General features: G+C 38.3%; 1 protein-coding gene across 4 annotated transcripts in view; it reads right to left on the bottom strand.

The window, feature by feature from the left end:
• Window positions 1–23,532, bottom strand: part of sdk2a (sidekick cell adhesion molecule 2a) — a 123,486-nt gene that overhangs the window by 42,720 nt on the left and 57,234 nt on the right. For 2 of the 4 annotated variants that reach the window (XM_038302602.1, XM_038302604.1), the window contains exons 2-5: window positions 11,516–11,678; window positions 8,529–8,635; window positions 8,178–8,325; window positions 4,738–4,871 (exon numbers count right to left, since the gene is read on the bottom strand). In XM_038302602.1, coding sequence (XP_038158530.1) covers window positions 4,738–4,871; window positions 8,178–8,325; window positions 8,529–8,635; window positions 11,516–11,678 — 552 coding nt within the window. The remainder of the gene's footprint in view (window positions 1–4,737; window positions 4,872–8,177; window positions 8,326–8,528; window positions 8,636–11,515; window positions 11,679–23,532) is intronic. The other 2 variants (XM_038302603.1, XM_038302605.1) reach the window with 1 other exon arrangement.

Below are 23,532 nucleotides of genomic sequence, written 5' to 3'. Positions count from 1 at the left end.
GCTCTTTATGTCAATTACAGTAGTCTTCCTCCCCGAACTCCTTTGTCTTCCATCTGCTTCAGCAATTCCTCTGTGATTCATGTTCCATTCTTTTCCTTTCTCTGCACTTCCCCCAGTATTTAAACTCTTTGGTTCTAATTACTTACTTGGGATTCTTCCGTTAAATTGCTTCAATCCTGCTCCTTTTCTACTGTCAGGTACTCCAGGTTATTATTTTTTTTACCTGTCTCTTCACCTATGCCCTCCTGCTCTTCTTGTGTCACTTCATCATTGGATAATTGAATCTGCCAAGCTGCTCCCAAAGTTCTGATTTCACTTTGATCTCTCTCTAACACACCAACAATAAGAGCTTGAGGAGATCAATTTTAAAGTTAGGGATCCTCTGTCACTCAGTGCTCTGCCATCCATCCATCCATCCATCCATCCATCCATCCATCCATCCATCCATCCACCCATCCATCCATCCATCCATCCATCCATCCATCCATCCATCCATCCATCCATCCATCAGAACCAAATATGGATCAGCTTACATATAATCCTTGCATTTTGCAGGGAAAACTTTTATATCTAACACTTTTGCGAATCTGTATGTTTTATACTGTTATATTCATACTTACAGGTGTATGACAAACTGTGGAAGGAAATATACAACCATAATATTTAAATTTACTTTTGAGCTGAGTTTGATAGACAGATAAAGTTAAAGAAAGAAAAAAAAAACATCCACAACATAGTTTCACAGGTTGTTGTGGACAAAACATGCTGATTAAGTTCTGATGTGTGAAATTAAGTTGGAGACTCATATGAGCATTAACATTTTTGCTGCGGGGATACAATCTTTCTAACAGCTGAAAACAGATAAATATTGAATCACTGCAACAGACTGAGAGGTTAGAATTATTCCACACTTTCCCATTATAACATTTTATTACAGTGGGCACCTTATCGAGGCAGTTGTTGACTCTATTATTTTAATAATTAACTGGCACAGAGAAGACCAATAAATCCACGCAGAAACAGCTTTCTGTCAGAGATTTCAAAAAAGAAGATATTAAACATGAAGGGGTATTTCTGTTTGAATCCAAGAGATCTGTAACTGCAATCAAAATCTCTTGGGTCAAAATTTATTGACTAGAAAGTAAGATTACACTGCACTTGGCTGATCTTTGTAACTTTTTTAGCCCAATTAAGCTGGGAGATTTAAATGTAAAAAATTAGACTGAGCATAGGGGGAATGAAGAAGGAGTAATAAATGATTCACGATCTACAACCTATACTGTTAATTATAGATGATATTATCTCCCTAAGAATAAAAGCTCAGCATAGTGTAGAAAAATATTAATATTTGGGTTTCAATGTCCATGTTTCAATGTATGCTAGATTTGAGAGGAAAATGTGTTTTTTTTTTTTTTACGTAACATTAAAGCATGGGGGTAAAGCTATGTTTTTTAGCCTATATGATATGACTATCCTTCTGCAGAAACTAATTAATGTATTGCAGTTCATAAACGCCCTGTGTTGAGAATACCTCAAGTGTGTAATCATCCAATTAAATGGCAAAATTAAACGACACAGTGACCTGCATAACAAGTTCTCTGTACTAATGTCACAGCATTGTTTACATCTGCCACGGTCCAAAAACAAGTGTAAACCCAAGTCATGTCTGGTGTATTTCATACTCTGAAGAATAAAACCAAACAAAAGAAAACAAAGTGTCTCGCTACTTGATACATTAGGCTATGCCAGTTTGTTTTTAGTTATTGCACTCAGCTTTGGCTCATTTGTATGCTCCCTCCACAACACAATGCTCCCTTTGCTGTCTTTTCTTCTCCTGTTTCTGCGTCTGTGTGTGTCTTTTCTCTGCAACATTTGTTAAATGAACAAACGCTGCTCAGAAAATCGCATTGACTTTCAGATGCAAAAATACAACAGCGTAATCTGCAAGGTCAGATTTGGTAAATTTTACATTTTCTGGTCCCAGCAGACTGCTGTGTCACACTCATTGATCACTGACTTACAAAGACTGTATTAAAGATATTTGAAAAGCAGATGCAGAAAGCTTTGTATATATATATATATATATATATATATATATATATATATATATATATATATATATATATACTTTTTTACGTGTAACGCCGAGTACAAGAGGCAAAATTCTTCATCCAACACTTATTTTTTTTTTTACAACTTTTAAAGGAGGGAGAGTTATTACAAAAAATTCCTGTTACAATACTTAAAAGATGCATTTATATGTTTTTAATTAGCTTGTAGGAATAGGCAGAGAAAGACTGATTCCTTAGGACAAAAAAAGTATTATGACAATTTGTGCAACTTTGCTTATACTGTAAAAAAAAATTCACAGTAGGTGGAGGGATTGGTGAGCAGCAAGGCTGTAATGATTTGAAGTTTAATCAGTGCTTGGTCTAATGATGTAAAATCTTATTAAAGGCAGTTAGAGAATTGAATTTATAACAGAGGTCGATCTTCTAATCTGAAGTTTTTAATGTGGGTGTTTTCAGAAATCTACTTATTGAAGGATGATTATTAAATACAGCATAATAACAGTATCCAGTCTCTAAAACGTGTTAACATCTTATCCTTTTATTATGTATACTATATGTTAAAACCTTTCTATAGTTATATCTATGGTAGTCAAACACAAAGTAATGCAAAATATTGCAGTTTTAAATCTTGTTGCTATCAGTAATCTAAGCTTAGCACCACATTTTTTGTTAAGCTCCATATCTGATATTCCACAATAAACAGGGAAGCAAATTACCTTCAAAACTCAACTTGTTTGGAAATACAGTCCACCTGTGCATATTTAAATCTCAGCATGCAGAGGTATGTAATCCAGGTTGTGAAAAGCAAAAAGCTTGAAAACTGATTAGCTCCAACATTTTTGTTTCTAGGTCCACAGCACAGACAGGGATTGATGTCACCTGGTGAAGTGGACAGGATGCAGGAAAACTGGGTCAGGTTTTTACTCTCTGGAGCTGGATTTACCTCTGTCACTAGAAACCAATTGTTCTGGGGAGGTCTCAGACATTTCATAGGAATACATAACAGGTGACAATTAAAGCAAGGCGAGGAATAAAATAAATATGGAGGTCCAACAAACCTGAAAAAGGAAAACAGCCAAGAGTAGCAAGGTAACTATTCAGAAACTGCAGAGGACCAAACCTCAGATGGGAGCATCTGTTGACAGAACTATTTATGTTGTTCTCCAAAAATCAGTTATTTGCCCAGACTTACGTATAACTGGAAGTTGATTCATGGTAGAAAAACTCTGTATTAATAATTATTCTGAAAAATGATTAATCTGTTCATTATTCTTTGGATTAAAATGATTAATAGTCGGAGAGTCATGGGTTCCTTAAAGTAGATATTTTACGAAATGAAACCAGGTGAAACTCAAATTTTTCCACTTGAGGGGCTCTGGATAGAGCGAATTGCCAGATAAAAATGTTTTTTTTATCGTAATTGCAAAATTTGTATACATATATTCTAGAAACTTGTTATAATTACTGCTCTTAGTGGGTTGCTCTATCAGCTAAAGGCATTTTTTGGAGTCTCTATACTTCATTTAACAATTAATCGATTACTAAATTAGTTGATGATTTTTCCATAATTGATTAATCATCATTAATCAGATTAATTGTTTCAGCCCTACTTTGAATGAGCAATAACTAAAATGAAACAAGAAGGCACCAGCATTATGCTGTAGAGATGTTTATCCTGAACAGAGACAGGAAGGCTGATTAAAAAATGCTTTCTCATAATGCTGTCTTAGAATTGCTTTAGTCTAAGGACTCAATCAACTGCAACAAAAAAATTAGAAAGCAAATGTAATACAGCATCTATGTTAGATTTTATCAAAGAGATTAAGGTTTACAAAGGCCAGGGACTGCTAGACGTATCTGTGTAAATGTGTAGGTAAGAACACCTTATATTCATTGTGTCAAATGTGACTCACCATCCATGAGGTCATAAATAAGCGTGCGGCACCAATTACAATTGAAATTGTTTATATCATAGCATATTCATGAGTTAGAATAGCCGAGTCAAAGTTCATAATAAATCCATTTGAATACCTATAATAAAAGATGAGTATTTCATGCCTTCCTTTTTATCTCTATATAAGTTTTTAAGTACAAATATATATTGATGGTTTGAGAAAACTGGGACTGACTCAACAGAAATATGTTGCATAATTGGTAGATTTGAGTTTTTTGTTGATATTTCACAACTATATAGTATTTTCTGTTGGTCTATCACATTAATTAAAAAAATACTTAAAGTTTTGTGGCAGAAACAAATAGAATGCTCAAATGTTAGTGGTGTATGATTAAACTCTTTTTTTGCCTGAGCCAGATGCTATAGGAGGAGTAACTTAAAATAAAACTTAAGGCTTCAGGTTTTCAGCGTAACTGAAGTCTGTTTGAAAAGACAAAGGAGCCTCCCAGTAGAAAGGGTGATTTCAGTTCCTACTTTCAGCAGTGGAAGCCACCTGTTGTAGATAAAGCTGAATTAAATGAATGTGTCTGTCCGCGGCTGAGAAAAATAAAAACATTTTTTTAAATGACATTTTCATCTGTGCCAGCCTGTTGATGCAGTCTGCTGGCGATACAAACAATCTGCTGGCTAGCAGTTCCTTTCTCTGCGTGGGCAAAGATGTCTGTTGCTTAACTGCGAACTACACTTGAGTGCATTTGAGTGTGCACTTACTCTCCACTGTGAGAGCGATGGGCTGACTGGTTTTGTTCTCCCCGTTCTTGTCATTCACTGCTTGGGCATAGTACCGTCCTGCATCCGGGGCCACAGTTGACAGGATGACCAGCGTGTTGTCCAGAGTGATGGCACTGATGGCGATGAAATTTTAACAACCATTAGAAAAACATATTTAAGTATACACTTTTACAATGAGTTAAAGACATCCAATTAAAAAAAAATCTTCAACAGTTTTTTCAGTTTTTTTCCCTGTATCTAACCACCCATACATGCACGCACGCAAACACATAGACACACAAAAATCCACCCACACATAGACACACATGCCCACTCGGATCATTAAACCTGTGAATAGTTGTTTCTTACAGTCAATAAATCCTAAGGGTAAACTGACACACCAGCATGCACATAAATTATGTCTAAAAAGCAGCACAGAGAGACTATTTTGTGAGCACTTCCATCTACATTTTACCATACTGTCTTAAAGGAGTAGCTTTGAATTTTCCTACTTTTGTTTTTGTGGTTATTGTTATTTCATAGTCCTGCATAAGATAAAAGATTTAATCTGTTTGAGTATTGGTTGCTTGTGTGGACCTTATTTTACATTATTAAACTGTCAAGACTTAACCCATGAAAAGAATCCCTCTTGTAAAGATTTTCCCCAGTTTGAGAGAAAAAATTGTTAAAAATATGTGTACATTCCAATATAGACTCAATTTAACATGCCAATATTTGTACTAGATGAGTCTAGAAAAACTTTGTCTCTGCTTCAAATTACATTTGATTAGTATCACAGCATTTTCAAAAACATGTTTTGTTTTACCTCTAAAACAACACGTCATGGCCAGTTTTTAATTTGTTTCGCTATTTTGTTGCAAATTGTTTTTTTAATCGAGTTGAATATATTCTAATGTAAATTTTTCCTTGAAAATACCACAGGGGGCAAAGGTCAACTAATCAGAGCAATGCTAACCACATCCATTGGTTTATTTTTTCAATTTTTTTTTCTAATCATTTCATCCTTGAGTTAAGTATTAGTATTCTGCTCGGCAGAATGTTTTAGGAAACAGTTGCTAAAAGCAAGTGCATGTGTTTATGAAAATAAGTGGAGCATACAGGAAAAGATAGATTTTCAATATCAATTTTCTGCAACAATCAAATAGATAAAATCGTATCTCCCTGTTGAAGGGAGCTGAAAGATTACGGTTTGGAGACTGTCAGATTCAGACTGTTGGTGCAACTGAAATAAAACCATACCCTCTGTCTAATATTTGTTCTTTTTTCCAATATGTCTCCGTTGTTTATCAGGAAAATAGATGTATAACAGACTCTCAAAGTGCTTGAAAATCTTCCTCTAAATCTGAAAAGATTTTATCTAATCACCTTATAAGTCACATCTTGCCTAAAGTTATCAGAGTTCTCCGTTAGTGTTGTCTTGCGCTATCCCGACTGAATTAATGCGGTGATTTTGTTATGTTATGCACCTTAATACTACTCAGGGTAGCAAAGTATTAGGGGCAGCCTGCACACCTCTCAAATTTTTCTTAAAGTAAAATTTTGCAAAGCTCATTTTGAATTTCTCATCAACAAGGAAGGGGGAACCAGTCAATACTGTACACAGTTTAAGCACGGTATGGATTTGACTTTATTTAGCTAAAGTTCAGGCTGGATAAAGAAATTTAATTTTCAACATTTAATTTAATAATAAGGCTATTATACCGTTGACTGGGTTTGGTCATTTCTTGCTCAAATGAATGATCCCACACTTGGGGGTTTGTGTGTACAGGAGGTGGCTGGACTTAGAGCAGGCATTTGTATCCTACAATGTCTGCAAGTTCCCTTGAATACCACAGACCTAATCATAAGGGATGGGCTTACTGCAGAGGATGCATTTTAGTGAGAATGATGTTTTTTTCAACAGAAAGTTGAAATGACATCATCGCATTTTCAAATTGCAAAGATGAATGATTAAGATAGAGTCTTAAGGGGATAAAAAGGTGGCTTTGTCTGGGTGTAGACAATGAGTAAAGTTTTTTAACCACTTTTTGTTCTTAAGTAGAAGTATATTATTTTTTTCCTTTTTATTTAAGTTATTTTAAGTAAACAAACCCCTGGCTAATAGCATTGAATTCATTTTGACAAAACCACCCAGGTATTTGCTGTTTTAAGGCTACCTCAATAAATTATCATAAATTCACATCAAAAAAATTTAAAGACAACCTTTACAATATTTTCTACAGACATCAACAAATTCGGGTTAGTCTGACAGGCCAAGGTGTCTGCAAAAAGCATTTGAAATGAAAGTTGACATTAAGCATGTGGCCAGATTAGACTCTTCTTATATCTGCCACCATCTGCTTGATCGAATTGGAATAAACGCTCCGGGACAATTAGGTGCAGCAGCTCTCACGGAGTCAACAGACTCTTACACAAACAGACAAGCACCAATACACAGACACACTTACACAGACACACACCTGTGAATATCAATGTGGCTTGACAGTAAGCAAGCAAGAAAGCGGTAAATGCTGAGTGTCCTTTCAGTGCCTCTCATCGTCACAGGGTTTTACAGCTTGTAAAAGCCAACTGTGTACTTAGCAGCTCTAGAATTGGATAAAGATTTGTGAACTGGCTGTGTCCACTTTTCTCCCTCCTCTTGCCTTTTCTTTTACTTTTGCTCTGGAATCCGCAGGAAAGAAAAACATGCAATGATCTATACTACAAGCGAGAGCCAAGAGCTTGGGGTAAAAGTCTTCACAACAGCAATGACATAGAGCAGCTGGCTACTGAATAATAAATAAGGAGGTGGTTTCCAAGGACTTGTGGACTGCCTACCTCTATTTGTCAAGATGGCCAAATTAATCTCCGGTGATTCCTTTACAGTGTTGCCTTAGGAAAATTGCATATCTAAAAAGTTGGAAATCCAGTAGGCATAAACTGTAGAGTCACCCACTGAACTCCTGACATACACTTAGCCTCTGACAGATTCATACACAAACATGCTCACACAATTACCCGTTCACAACTCCAACCAGGGAAGGAGCTGTCAGTCAATCATATCATCAATTGAGGCCTTTTGTCGAATTTTGTATAATTGGTTCCCCTGCTGCCTGATCCATGTCTACCCTTCAATCACTCTGCCTGCAAAGTCAATGGGGGGAGGGGTATAATAACCCACTTTATAACTGAGAGGTGATTCAGTGACGAACACAAGACTTGCACCAACGTTCACTCATCAGCTATTCTGCTAACCATGGTTCACAGTGTGAGGGGGAATAGAAGAAAATCAGCAAGAAGTATTGAACTTCTTAGAGCTCCCTGGTATTAAAAAAAAGAAATTCTGCCACAGCAGCTAGTAAATTCACCATTATCTCAATAACATCCAAACCCACAAAAGCTCTGCTCAGTCCAACAAAAAGCAAACTATGTGGACTTACATACGGCTGCTGGAAGGGATCTTGCGTCCATCTCTGAACCACGTTATCTGGGGCCTCGGGAAACTGTGTATCCGCGGTGCGTGGATGAGAGCTCCTTCACCCTGGGAAACAGTTTGAGATCTCTCGCCCTCCACAAATCCGCCCATATCTAGCGGACATGAAAAATAAATGAAAGTGAGAGAGTAAAAAAAATAAAGACGTGTGCACCACAGGGAAGTAGGAATATAACAAAAAAAAAACAATCATTATAGATGTTTCCCTTTAATTAAATCCAGTCACATCCTGTACTTTCACAAGAACAGCTTCATTGCCACAATCTGAATGAAAGCATCAAAATAAGACATCACTCACAGGCAACCTGCACCTCAGTGCTGCATTGCATTATAGCACCCACTCGGTTCCTGACGATGCACCGGTAGTGGCCAGCATGCGAATGGTCTAGTGACTGGATCAGGTATCTAATGAGCAGACAAAACCCAGAGCATCATCAGCGTGACGAGCAAAAGACATTTGTCATCTTGAGACTTTTATCAGCCATGTTAAGAATGCTAAATTGATTGAGACATTTAACTAGACTAAAATACAGCTTGAACGATGTGTAACTTAAGAGGCAAATATTCTATAACACAGAAAGGAACTGCGGATGTGACTCGATGTACTGTAGTGGTGAAGCAACAGAAAAGAGACAGACGCAGCTGAGTTCCAGACAGGCGGGATTCACAAAACCCCCTAGTTATCCACTATCGTCAGTCTTTTCAATCAAATCATACAACCACCTGTCATGTGTTTAAGACAGCCACAGCTCTGTCTCCCTTCTGACATGGTTTCATGGTAAATGTTTGCTGTGTTCCCTTGTGTGTGTACTTGTACTTGAGTAAAATATATTTTTTTTCTATTTTTTTAATGTGAAGTGAGTTTGATGTAAAGTAAGGATCTTTTTTTTTCTCTCATTACTTTTAATAATAGAAAAAAAATAACAGAGGAACACAAAAAAATGTGTTCAGATTATTTAATTTTTAAGAAAAAAGCTATTTAAACCAAACCAGACCTTTTATTAAACAGTGAGCAATCCTCTCATTAAGAAAATAATTATCTTATAATTTATTTATAATTAAATCTTTACTAATGCTGAGATTGATTTCACTAGCCACATCCTGGCTGACTAGTAACTAATCTGAATTTAGAATAGCTTTAATAAAACCTGTTGACAACATGAAGTGGACTGAAAGATGTCATAAAGCAATACATCATGCTTTGACCTACAAACGTTTATTCAGATGAGACACAAAGTCAAAGAAAGTGTTACAGAGCCATTCCTTAAGCTCTAAGGACTCCAATTTACAGGTATGACAACCGTTTTCCAGAAATGGATAAAAACTCAAAACAGTTGAAGACCTTCCCAGGAGTGGAGAAATCTACCACTAAAATGATTTGCTGCATAAACGTGCAACCCAGAAGGTCACAAAAGAACAGAGGGCACCATCTAAAGCACTACAGGATTTACTCGCCTCAGTCATAGTCCGGTGTTAATGATTCAGTGAAAAAGAGACAGGGCAAAAATGACATCAATTAGAAAGTCCACAACCACCACTGATAAAGATCACCCACAGAGGAGAGTCTAAATATAAAATAATGCTTCATGATGATCCCAAAGATTTTGGCAAATCTGTGAAACAAGTTAAACTTTTTAGATGGTCTTCAGCCTGTTACACCTGATGTAAAACTAATAAAGCATTTCAGAAGAAAAAAAAAATAGTGTGATCTTGTTCTTGGGCTGCGGTGCTTCTGCAGGACCTGGGTAAGTTGTTTTAAGGAATCAAACCATGGATACTGCTACCTACCAAGAAAACTAAAACGGGCTGTCTGACTATCAGATTGTGACCTTGAGATAAACCACACTAAGGTTATGCAGTGGTAAAACTATTCCGAATGTAAGGAAGCACAGTGTAATGGGAAAAATGAAACACCAAGATGGAAAATGGTTTGTACTTTGCACTTTATAGTGCTTTTTCAAGGCGGGAGGCTTGACCAAAATGCTTAACAATAGATTAAGTCATTCACCTATTCACCCACACCTGTACGTGGTGAAGTGTCTTGCCCATGGACAACCTTGAACAGACAACCCTTTGGCAATTTCAGTTGTCAAATGAGAGCCAGGTTGGTTTCGATAGCTTTTATTGGCAAAAAAATGTAATCACCTTCTTTCTTTTTTTTTTTTTTCTTTTGCTTATTTATGAAAGGTTAATACTTAATACTAAACATTTTTTGATTATGTAAATGTGAATATAATAATAAAGAAAAAAACTAAAGCAGGACAGAAGTGCAAACCATGACAATTACCAACTCTGTTAATTCGGATGTGGGGTTTGAAAAAGTGTGTGTGTGTGTGTGTTTATTTTTTTGGGGGTGGGTGGGGGGGGATCTGATTTGGATTCCAGTTCCCTTCTTTGATCAAGGCTGGTGAAGAATAATAAGCAGAGGGCTGGCCTGCAAGGCAAACCTAGAGAGCAAGCCATGTGAGCAGCCAACTGCTGTTGGAAGACAGGAAAGAGATGAAGATGAGGGGAGGGGGCAAAATATGTACGGGAGGGAGAAAAAGAGCTAACGGATGCTATGTGAGTCTGCTTGTGTGATAGCCGCGATAGCAATCAGACAAGCCAACTAAGACTGTTTGTCCATGTCTTAGGCTCTGGTCAGACTATGAATAAAGTCCTGAAAACGAGGTTAGAACTGGATAGAAGGTGACTTTCACTGCAGACTACAACTGTGACTGGCGGGGACACACACAGAGAGGCCGTGTTAGTGCAGACAGAAGCTTCTTCTTGCCACATCTTTGGTGTTAGAGGAACTCTCCATGACGGTGTTAAGAGCCTCCAAACGTGTAATATAACAAGTCAAAGAGAGCCATCCTGTCAGTAAAACACCGTCTTTTGGCTCGTAGAGCAAAGAAGCCCACCCACACTGCATGGGATGATGATAAAAAATATGCAGTGTTGTATTCTATTACCAGCATGATAGTTTTGACAAACCGAACAGGAGAGGAGTGAAAAGATGCATTATCTCCTCACATCTCTGGATGCCGAGTACAATGTGAGACAGAAATCAGAATAAATCTGAAACTCCCTAAACGCCCTATGCAAGCTTCCAAGGATGATATGCATCCAAATATGTGGCGAATAAATCCATGCAAATGAGTTTGAAAATGAATAAAATGATCAATTGTGCTAGTAGTTCAAATTAAACGCTGTTAAAATGTCTTTATGTGGTGAGATATGGCTCCTGCTGAATAACAGCAATGATAACAGAATCCGTTCTAGTGCCCAAGGCAATATTCTCACCTGTATTCCAAGGAGAACCTTGTGAGCTCACTGCCATTGTAGATCCATTTAAACTCGAGAGGCCAGCTACCCTCTGCCATGCAGGTCAGGACCAGACGGTTTCCCTCCAGGTGAACCTGGGTTTGAGGAGGATCCATCTTAAAGTATGGTGGAACATCATCTACTGGAAGAGAATTAGAGAAAAAAACAAAACAAAACATATGACTAGAGGGATGTAAAGTGAAGCAAAAGGTGTTGTTTGCTAAAAGAAAAAAAGAAATCTATGATTCTGTAACTCATGTGAGAAAACTCACAGCAAACCTTAGCTGTTCACAGGAAATAAGGGCTCAGAACGAGCCATTTCCATTTTTCTTCTTCGCTTATTATGAACTTGAAGGTCAACAAAAAATATTGCCAAAAAGCACATGGAATAAATTGCCACTGCAAATGCATCATACTTTTTCCCCTTTCAAATTGAAATGTGCTGGCAAAGAGGTGGAGGAGCAATTTGTGCTGAAAGGAGGGTTTAAATGAACACTTCCATACCTCTAAACTACTAAAAAGGGGATGGGGAGGAAGATGGAGTTGAAGAGAGGACTGAAGCAGAAATAGACAAAGCAGATGGAGGAAAAATATAGCAATCTAAAAAAATGTAATGCAGGCAATTTAGATGAGGAGAGAGTAAGGAACTAGGAAACTATGGGAGGTGGCGATAGAGGAAGGGGTTGCTTTAGAAAACACAAGGTTTCCTAGTCTTAAACTCTGCTCTCTGACAGGATGAGTTATGCTTTGTGCCTCTCTTCATTTATCTTTATAGTTCCCTAATGCAGCCAGATTATACAAGCCCCATCTGCAACGCTGCACACAGCCAGCACAGCCACATACACAAAATAAATTAATATAAAAAAAAAACTTTAAGGTGCTCTGCAAAAGTCTGAGCTGAGTTTAGAGACAAAGTACTTTCATTTGAGCTGATGAAAAAGGCATGATCAGACCTATTGATCTGTCTGCCTCACCAGCCATGGGCGACACTGAGCCAATTGCACCAGTGTTTGTGCCGGGCTAATTAAAGTCTATATTAATAGTTGCAGCAAGCCACGAGGGCCTGAAGCATGCATGGTTCAAAGTGTGGTACAGCAGCTACCTCACTGTCATGGCTGGTCAATGGTGTACCTCTTTAACTCTCCATCCCCCAGAGTTAAAATGCATGATCTATGATAGTGGAAGCTGACCGTGGTGCGGTGGAGCAAAGTTAATGTAAAGGTATTCCCATAGAGCAGGGAAGGGAACACAGAGAATGGAATCTGATTCAAATCATAAGTAAAATAATAAATGTGGATCTCTGTTTTCCAATAAAGGCGGTCATGTGAGCAGAAGGCAAACATATAACACACACTCCACTCACTTACATTATTTGTCTGTAACATGCTCCCCTTTAAAGGGGTATAAAAAAGGTATAAATAACTATAGCATAACTGTTTTACCAAGCAGTTTCTATTTGTTGTTTGGCAACAATCCTCCCCTCCCTGGCTCATCTTGCCCCGTCTATCACCCTAGCAAGGACTCAAAAACAAACACCATAAAACCTAAAAGGCACTTCAAACTGATCCTTGGCTGAACCCTAATAAGGGAGCCATCCCTTCTTATTTTTTTTTCTCTGCACACAAACCGCTGGAGTGGCAGCTATGCTGTAATTCCATCCAGCACTAAATGCATTTGGACCTGATACACACACGATTCCCAAACACTCCCCTTTTGTCTGGACAAACACACACGGGCAACAAGACTGAATCAGAGGGCCCAGCGACTGTGTGCACTTAGCAACTGTATCAACAATCTACCATTAGGTAGCCGGACGTGCAAAGCCAATACCACAGACACACATCAGTCTCCTGAGACGAGGAATCTACATAATGCCGACTTAGTGATGTCAGACTGTGGAACAGGGAACCAAGCACGCTCTAATCTCCTCTGTGGTTACCTGTGCTATTCATATGATCACATTCCTTTCTTTATCAAATGACCAATTAAAACAAAAATCTGATTATAAGTCTCTGGACAGTGCTTCTGTTTGATATTTGTGACTGGTTTTTACATTCAGAGTGTAGTATAGGATTTGAAATACAAGAACAAGTATTTCAGAGAGGGCAGAAAATCAATGTTTAGCATTTAAAAAAACACAGAATCAAAACCCAATTCTGAGCCATGGAACCCCAGAAAAAAATGTCCTGAGAGAAACAACAAAGTCAAGTGTTTTGTTTTCTTTGAGGCTTTGAGCGCTTAAGTGACCACAGGCCATCAACCATACTCACTGCTGAAACAAGACAGCGCCAAAGCCGTCTGCTCACTGGTCTCTCTAAACTAATGCGTTACCAGTGAAGAAACTCTTACCATGCCCCAATCCTGCTTTATCATTGTATTTTTGATACTCACAGGGTTTGTTCCTGCTGTAGACTCTGCATTTGATGGCAGTGGCAGGATTATTTGTCTTTGCAAGTCTCAGCCATGGATAAGGAATGTATATATGTAAAAATATGCTGTTTGGGTGCATATGTCAAGGTCGTAAAAATGCATGACTATTTTTGCTTATTTATGTGAACTTTTAAATGCATGGATTTCATGCAACTGTAGAAAGCTCTAAAATTAAATACAGTGGAGTGCAGTATAAACAGATATTGCAGCCGTCACTATGTATAGTGGCGCATTGGTCTTCTTTGTACTACGTCAACAGACAAAAGCAAGATTTTTCACAATTCCTTGCTGAAAATTTCAGCAACATATAAAATGCTACTTTTTTGCTTTTTAATTGGTAAAACTATCCCATCTTTAGAGACCCTAGAAAGACAAAACATTTAAGCATTCTGTGAGATGCATACAGAGTAAATAGCATATTTAGTGTCCTGCTGAAATGTCTAATAATTCCTTGTGCATTGTAATAATAACAGAAAAAATCAAGATACTATGATATTTGTGCATGATTTAAAATCAGTTTGCATGATTTGACTTAAACATTTTTAGTGTAAAGTGCCTTGAGATGAGGTGTTGTGAGTTAGCACTACATAAATAAACAGAACTAAATTTGAACAAAAGCAGTTTTTGAGAGAAAGAGCGGTTCAGCAGCTCTGCAGTTGAAACAAAAGTTTAAGTTTGGTTCAACAAAGTCAACAAATCCATCCATCCATCCATCTGGAGGCAGCTGTGACCATCTCTAATGGTCTTTAGGGGAGAAACAAAATGCACCCTAGGCAGGTGAAAAGTCCATTGCAGGGTGGCAATAGGACACACAGGACAAAGTGTTATGTACACAGAGACCTTGAGGCAGTATAAATATACTTTCCCACCTAACAACCATGTTCTTAGACTGTGAGGGGAAGTCAGAGTACCTGAATCGTTTGAATTTAAGGCAACATTGCTACCAGATAAGCCATCATGCAGCACTAAAGCATTTTGATATATATATATTAGACTCTTCTTGGATAAAGCAGCAATTCTACTTCAGTAATTTCAACTTCTTGTAAATTTCTGAAGTCTCACATCTTGAATGAGCAGCAGAGACACCTCAGTAAAAAAAGAAAACATTTCTATAAGTTCCTAGCAATACTGGGAAAATATCTAACTTTGAATCTCTTAACAGTAACGTCCATAATAACATATTTCTGTCAGTGTGATCTCATAATATTTAGGTATGTTGCATCAGTCACCCAATGATCACAGATCATAGTACATCAAGTGTGAAACTGAACAACTCTGATCACCAGCCACATTTGCTGAGTAATCCAAAAGTTGGAGGAGCAGTTTTTTTTTTACCTTTACAGACATCCTCTATAAGGTGTATTCCATATACCTTTCTGTTTTTTTAAACAAGGAATTTTATATAATCCAACTGAACAGCAGTAGGGTTCCTACCTAGAGGAGACATTGATCTTGTCATGCATTTTCAGCTGCATTCTTTAAAGGTAAAGCTAGAATTTTTCCCCAAAAAAGACAAAATTGAGTCTAAACAGAAAATTAATATCAGTGTCTTGAAAAAAAAAGCTGAGCAGAAAAGGAAAAGGCATTGGTTTGGAGGGTAGATGAATGCCCACTGAAAGGCTGAATATCCAGATGGAACGCAAAAGGGGAAGTCCCTCTTGACTTAAACTCCTCCAGCACTATGACTGCAGATAAAAGCCAAACGAACCGACAGATCACGAGAACACCAAAAACTGGCAATAGAAGGACCAGGAGGGCTTTTTAATGTGGCTGCTGTGCAGAGCAGCTGCCCTCCGCAGCCAATCTGCACCACCACAGCCCATTCACCACAGATATAAAAACACCTTATTCTAACCTGACAGCTGAGGTTGAATGGTGGCATGACTCCAGTCGGGTCCCCTGCTGCATGTACAGAATTTTAATGGCTATGAGACAAAGACCACAGGCATTGGGGCAGCTTTATATACCAAAGCCCATTGTGCTCCCTGTTGCACCATGCTGGCATGCAATCACACAGACTGTGTTCACATTCAGCTTTTGTCTTGTATTATTTCTCCTGTTTTATTTGTGCTTCACCTCCTAACCCCAGCTCTACAGCAACAGTGGGGAGCTTCTTGTTCCTTCCTCTGTTTAAACCTCTGCTACCTGTGTTTGAGCCTTTGTAACCACATCCTAGATGGCACTTGTCAGTGTACTGTACAACTGAAATAGTGAAGTAACAGTTCAAAGTAACAATTAAATCTTGAGATCACTTACATTCTCCAACTTTCATTTGATATGATTATTTAAATTGTCTTTCTCTTCTGCATTTTCTTTAGTATACACACACATAAACATAACGCCCCTGTATCATTATGTCAGTCCAATCTAGCTGACAGGGGACAATGTCATCCAGGTAAATGTAGTAGTATCATTTAGCCTCTGAAATTGGTCTTTAACATGTGACATGGGTCATAGCAATCCTTTCTGATAGGGGTTATGCAGCTGTCACGGCAGTGACCTTGGCCTAGTAATAGTCCAGTGAAAGTATAATGGCCTAAAAGGTTTCTATGTAAGCACCCAGAAAGCAACTAGTCTAAAGTAATGCTTCCCTTGGGAATACAAACAATACATCTACACACACTTGGATTGTAAATTTTTCTCTGCTATTAATTTGCTGCTTTACAAGTTTAAACTCGAACATTCAGGCAAAGAAACTGAACCCTTAAAACAAACATATTAACAAAACACCCAAGATGTTAACATATCTTGTATAACCAAAGCAAACTCTGAAAGGCAGGTCAAACACAAGCAAGCGTGACATTTTTTTTTGTCTCCATGACAGCAGGTAGCTATTTACAGTCCATCTCCAAGGCGCATCTCGAAGGATGCTAATATGAATGAAAGAATTAAAAAAGAGCGTACAGAGGAAGTTAGAGAGGGCAAGAACAGGGACAGTGAAACAGATGGTGTGAAAAATGCATGGTGAAATGGTTGAAATCAACAGAACTCACGAAACACTGAGGAGGCGGGGTGATACAAGGAAGAGTTGTGGAAAAAGAGAAATGAAAAGAAAGGGAGGGGTGTCCTCCAACAACCGGCAGCAAGGTGAAAGGACCCATTACAGTGGAAGCCAAACAGGCCTAAAGACAGGTAGAAGAGATGGAGAGCCTCTGCGTACTTCTACATTCATTTATAGAAATGGCTCATGGATCTGCATCTGCATGCTGAATGAGACCCTCTGTCCATCACAGTTCAATGTGTCCCAGCCAGTTCTCCTTCCTGTATTTACAGCCTCTAAATCATCATTGTATAATGAAAGCAAGAGCTCTGTTCGCATTATGAGCACAAATTCCAGCTTATATGTAGGGTAGATTGGACTCTGCCAGGGCTAACCCTTGTCAATAGTTTTGTTTATCAATGGGATCTAAACATTATTTGCAAAAGGCAATGATCTTTTACCGATGATGTGGTTATGCTGATACCTGCACACCGTTAATTTAATTATACATCTGAATAGTCAAAGGTTAAAGCCAAAACTTGAGTCTGAGGTGATGTTTCTGTGAAGTAACTGATCCCTCCTTCAAGCATGTAGATGTCCTTCTCACAAATCATGGTTAGGTGAGGTAGTAGATGGATAAAGAGATTAGGGCCTTACATTGGAAATTGCAAGATTCATTGTATAAATAACAAGATCCTGGAAATAAGCAGCCGAAATTAGCTTTCTCCACAGGGTGGCTGCACACTGCTTTTGAGATAAAGCGAAAATCTCCATCTCCAGATATTGTGGCTGCTTGTCTGCATCAAAAGGGATCATCAAAACTGAATGCCTAATTTAAAGTTTTCTTTAGGACATTTCTTGGAAACTAACTGGAAGCTAACCCTGAAGCCAAACAAAGACTTGATGGAGAGACTATGGCACTCAAACAAAAGCTTCAGTCTTCAAAGTTGGTAGAAGAGAGAAGTTGTGAAATGTGCATTGCACAAAAGGTTCACGTGTATGAATGCATGGGTTTTGGTCCATCCCAAAAGTTTTTAAAAACAATCCACTGGACTTAAGTTTCCAAGTTTGAAGACATTTCATTTCCGGTCCAGGAAGCTTTTTCAGCTCAAAATGTCAGAATTAGTGTTGAGTTCGAGGCTTTATAGAGCGGACCAAAACAAAGCTTCGTTTTGGCTTAGAAGACATGCAAATTTAACCTGAAGAATGTGTCCACCCCTTAGGAATGGGGAGTCGTTTGGGTTCCATTGACTTGTAATGCCATGACCAGATCCAAGATGATGGCCTTAGCTAACTAAAATAATAAGTCATCCTATATTATGTGCCACTGGATCAGTAGGATCACTGAACACATGCTCACTCTGAATTCTACAGTTGGTATTGCCCCCAAGCAGTGTCCAGACTTTAACTGTTCCAAAAATAACAGTTACTTACTGACATGCGTGTGATTGTCAACACTTTGTCCACCTTAAAAATAATTACTCTAGACCTGTTAGGAACTGATATACTGTTATGAAAACTTTTTGTTTTCAAGGAGAATGCAAGTCCCCATTAGATAGATTACATGGGTCATTTGTGGATTAATACATACCCTTTCAGTACAACTCAGTTTTGTATTTCAAACATTCAAGATTTTGTGCATACACACATTTATATATTAGGCCTCAGGTTTGTATTTTTTTCCTTGGAATGCTTTGGGATTTCCCGGAAAGAGGAGCAAATTACTGGGGAGAAGAAGGATTTATGGGATTCCTGATGAACCTATAACCCTGACTACAAACAACAACAATTGATGTCCAGATAAATCATGTTGGTTCTATCTAAATTTAAAATCTTTAGGATAATTATTGTTGCTACAATGGCCATATAAATCCATATGTAGTTAAACTGATTATTCAGAGGAAAATATTAAGAAAAAAAAATAGATTTTCTTGTTAGTTTGTTAAATTTTTTTTTTTTTTGATGCTCTGTCTGCTTTGATGTTGCAGAAAAAGTCCTCAGGTCCCAGTCGATGAAAAAGCCTGAATCCCAGTTGCATTTAGTGAATTGCCAAGGGTTAATTGATGTGTAATTGATGAGATTAATGGAGGTGTAATGTACCGCAGTGACGTATCTCGGATTGCACTCGCCTTGGGACTGGGATTGGCGCATGCTTAGGTGTGCCTGCGTGTCTGCAAGGGCCTGTGGCAGCACAATTAGAAGCAGTACTTTAGCATCCAGCCAACAAATGGAGATTTAATTAGGAGTGAAGACGGAGCGGGAGGCCGGTCAATCGGCAGCAGATTGAATTATCTGGACACACAGCGTATAGCACAGACAAATTCACAGCCCCACACAAACTCAAACACACACACATCCCTTATCTGTGGAATCCTTTGCAGCCTCACTTCGCCTTTAAGAAGATATCACTATACCTCTGTGCTCCGCTTGTCTGAAATGATCCTACTTTTGACAGAATCTTTTTCTCTCCATTTTGATTTCTCCTTTCAGTTTCTTCCACTTAAATAACAGTTTCCTTTGTGCATGTTGTGGCAGTCTGTCTTATTTGGCGACCATGATCTGTTCCGATACAGTAATTTTTATTTACTCTATCCTTACCCTTTCAACAGTTGTCATCCCTTCTCACGCATTCAATCACCATGTCCTTTCTATCTTTGCTCTCTGCCAAGAGGTCTCTTGATTTTATTCAGTCTTTTTGTACTTCTTTTGACACTGTACCATCAATTCCCTAGTCCTGCTCTCTCATTCTCCCCGGCACTAACAGTGTATTGTACAGAGTACCCAGGGACTTGTCTGTGATTTCCAGGAGCCTAATTAGCAAGTCCAGCTTCTGGCAGAGAGCACAGCTCGGAGAGCAGCACAGGCACTAGGCCCAGCCTCAATTAATGAGACCTCGCACACCCAGAGCCACCATTACACGCCCTCTGCAGCATCCAGTCTCTAGCCGGCTCAGCCTTGTCCGACGAGCAGTGGCGAAACCCCAGCTGAACAACTGAGGCGAGATGTGAGAAAGTTATGTCTTTAATCATCAAGGAGTAGTCACAGAGTAGCTTTGTGGAAGATAAAGCAGGGTTCTTGTCAGACTTTGTGGCACACAAATAAGATTTATGTCTCAGAGCTGCAGTGAGCTGTGAACATATTCTTGCCAGAGACAGACTGGGTAATTCCTGAGTTTTTAAGGACAAAGCTGTATTAAATTGTTAGGGATGTGGAAGCTTGGAGAGCACTTATGGGGTTGCACACTAAAAGAAATGGCCCAGGCTTCCAACTTGATTTAGTGATGGTGTTATTTCCCAGGCGAGACAGATGGAGGGTAAAGTGTACATTCTAACTTTCCTCTTTTATCTTTTCAACAGGAAGGAAGTCTCTGTGTATTAAAGTAAGCCTGGGTTCTCATTTATATCAAAAACAGAAACAAAGACAAAGCAGAGAAATTGCAATAATAAAGAAAGAAAACCTGGATAAGAGGAACACCGTCCAGCTTTTTCTTAGTGCTTGATATATTTGGAAATTGGCCTAAGTGAATTTGGAAAGTAGGACAAAGCGTAATGTAATAAATAAAATAAACAAACGCATTGAAATGTGAATTCCACAGGGCCCTGGGTCATTAGAGTTAATACTGTGCGTAATGCCATCTGCTGTGATTGTTTACAACAGGCTAGATAATTAGATCCTAATTAGTGGATGGTATGGTGGGGGAAACTTTATTTCACGCGCGCTGAGATGGAGATAATCAGATGCACCTGTGAAGCTGTGTTGCCTGTCCATCCTGGGACCTGTGGGCAGCTCTGTGAAGATGTAGCTATTAGACAGGTCCTGATTTAATTGCTCATTGCTCCAAACAGAAAGTGTGTCTCCTTCCCCTCCCATCATTAACATATAAATAGAGTTGTATTTATTTGGAGTCCTCTTGACGTTAGCGAAACCTGGGTTCTACTTGTTCTTCTTGTCCCACATTTTGAGTGCATTTTCAGCTTAGTGTGTTTGTGCGTGTTTAAGACATACAAAATATTCTCAGGCAAAATGCATGGATTAAAAATGCCATGTCCCATCCCTGCTTTCCTCACCAACTGATCTCTTTGAACCTCTGAATGAGAGCGATGCCGCTGGCATGCTAATAGTGTTCTGCTAAGTGCGAGGTATCATGGTGCCTGCCACTATAATGTATGCATGTGGAAAAGCTGGTGATTGTGATTCTTATCAGTGTGTCAGAGTGCATGGCTGCCAAACGTTGAGTGGCAGGGGCTGGCAGTAAATGCTAATGGCACAGAGCAGCTGACAGAGAAAAAAAGAATTATCACCTCCTTTCATTACATTTACACGGCCTGCTTGTCATTCCCCCTTCCTTCCGCCTGGCTCAGGCATGAACAGCAATCAGTGTTAGGAATGTTTTATTTACCTGGTTTGTAGTAGACAGATACCCTTTATCATATAATTTTATGATTCAGCTTCATTTTTTGGGATCTCACAAAGTTCTATTACTCATAACAGACCACTGGGATAAAGTTAGATGTAAAGCATCATTTTTTTTCTGATATCATCTTGGTATTCCAATTTTGATTAAACATTTGCCACTTTTTACAGTATAATGCACAAATAAAAGAAGAGATTAGAACAGAAAATCCCTTTTTTTGTCCCACAATGGGAATAAAGTTGAAAAAATAAATTTATAATTGATTTTACTTAAAACATGAGACCACCAATAAGCTCTAGAGCTGCACAAAAATCTAACATACATACATCTAACGTACATTAGCTTCAATTGTTTACACTTATCAGTATTTATGTTGTCATGTAAAATCTTTCTGCTTTGAAATTTTAAATACATTTCATGTATGCTTTTGTGTTTATGCATCATTTAACTGAGTTTTTAACTGTTTTTTGTATCTTTAATTTTAAATGTTAAAGGTAGAGTGTGGAATAATTACAGGGCTTTACAGACTTTTATAGTAAAAATCATCCACATGGATGTCATTTATTAACACCTATGAACTGAATGTCTCAATTTTTATGTTAGCCTTGCCTTAGGAATTGCTATTTTATAATTACATAATAGTAAGTTCATATTTGTGGAGGCAGACATCTGTTGCTCTACGGCAGCGCAGAGCTGACAACTAGTGACTGTAGAGAGACCGTCATTACGCTGGATTGGGACTGCGGCAAGTTAGGCCAAGATATAATTCTACACAGACTAATAAAATACTATTTACAAAATTATGTATGTAAAGTAGACATACACAGGCCTCGACCGACATTCAACCGGTTATAATGAAGACGCCCGATTTCAAGTGCAGGTTGTTGCTTGTCATTGTTTTTTTTGGAGCAAACTCGAATCTTTCTCCTGCCCTCAATCCATTTTTGTTTTGGTCAGAGTTCCCTAAACAGGGACGAATCCCCTGGACAACAGAGGGAAGGGGAGCCAGCATTCCTGAGCTCAGGCAGGTGCATCGGGGAATCAGTGTTAGAACATCAGCTTAGAGAGCTCCATAATCAGGACGATAAATCACCACATGCATGTTTTCAATGTGCTCCAAGTTTATATGTCTGAGCAAAAGACCAATATTAAAAAAGTCTTACAGTATTGTAGTACCGCTAAAAGAATACTATCATTGGTTAATTTACAGCATCTTAGATTTATAGGAATACATTTATATGTACTAAAAAGGCAACAGCCTAAAAATATGACTTGCTTGCAAGAGATTCATACAATTTGGACCTTCGGAAGTCTGGTTTATCTTTTTGAATACTGATGCCTAATGGTGTCAATTATCTGTTCTAAAGATTAAATGCATTATAATTGTGTGGAATTTCTAGCCATATTAAAGTTAGAAAGTCAACAGTTTCCATGTCTGAAATTGTTTTGGAGCAAAATATGTTTGTTAATTGCAGAACTAAAGAAAAATACCTTCTAATGTGCCTTATGTTGGTAAGACTTATCCTGTCCTGTGTCAACACGGGCTGAGAGACCACACAGAGATGAAGGCAATAATTTAAAAGCAACATGGTCTAATTCTATGCTATGTGACTCATTAAACAAAGATCTTTCAGTGCTTTATTTTACTACCCCAATTCTTGTAAGACAGACTTTAAAGTATAAATTAAAATGTTGTGGATATTATAAAATTATAACTCATTCAAATTTAATTTGTAAACTCTTTATTCCACTGGTAAAAAAAAAAGATACAATAAATGTGATATAAGACTAGGAGTAAATGAAAGTGTGGTGGGGTGGTTAGTTTTCTTCTCTCTTCATCACTGTGTTCTGAAGAGTAGCAGGATCATCACCTTTGCAAAGAGAGAAGGACTAAGGAGCACCCAGTCCAAGCTCCTAATTGAGACCTCTGGAGTCTAAGAACTGACAGAAAAAGCCTTGTCATATTGCTGACCCTCTCCAGTGCACTAAGGATAGGCCTACATCCTCTATTTTCCTCCATCATCCCTGCAGGAGTAAAAAAAAGTCCTGCTCTGTGGAGATTTGTGACAGCTTCAGGCGGAGCCACAAAAGCCGCCAGCCACTTTCCAGGTCACACAACTCACCTCTTTCAGGCCTCCACACTTTGTTTTTCACGGCTTCCACATCTGTGAA

Source organism: Cyprinodon tularosa, unplaced genomic scaffold (genome assembly GCF_016077235.1).
Source record: "Cyprinodon tularosa strain WSP-4 unplaced genomic scaffold, ASM1607723v1 ctg495, whole genome shotgun sequence".
In the NCBI taxonomy this organism is placed as follows: domain Eukaryota; kingdom Metazoa; phylum Chordata; class Actinopteri; order Cyprinodontiformes; family Cyprinodontidae; genus Cyprinodon; species Cyprinodon tularosa.
The sequence above is the reverse complement of the archived record's forward strand: the minus strand, read 5'-3'. Positions and strand labels throughout refer to the sequence as shown.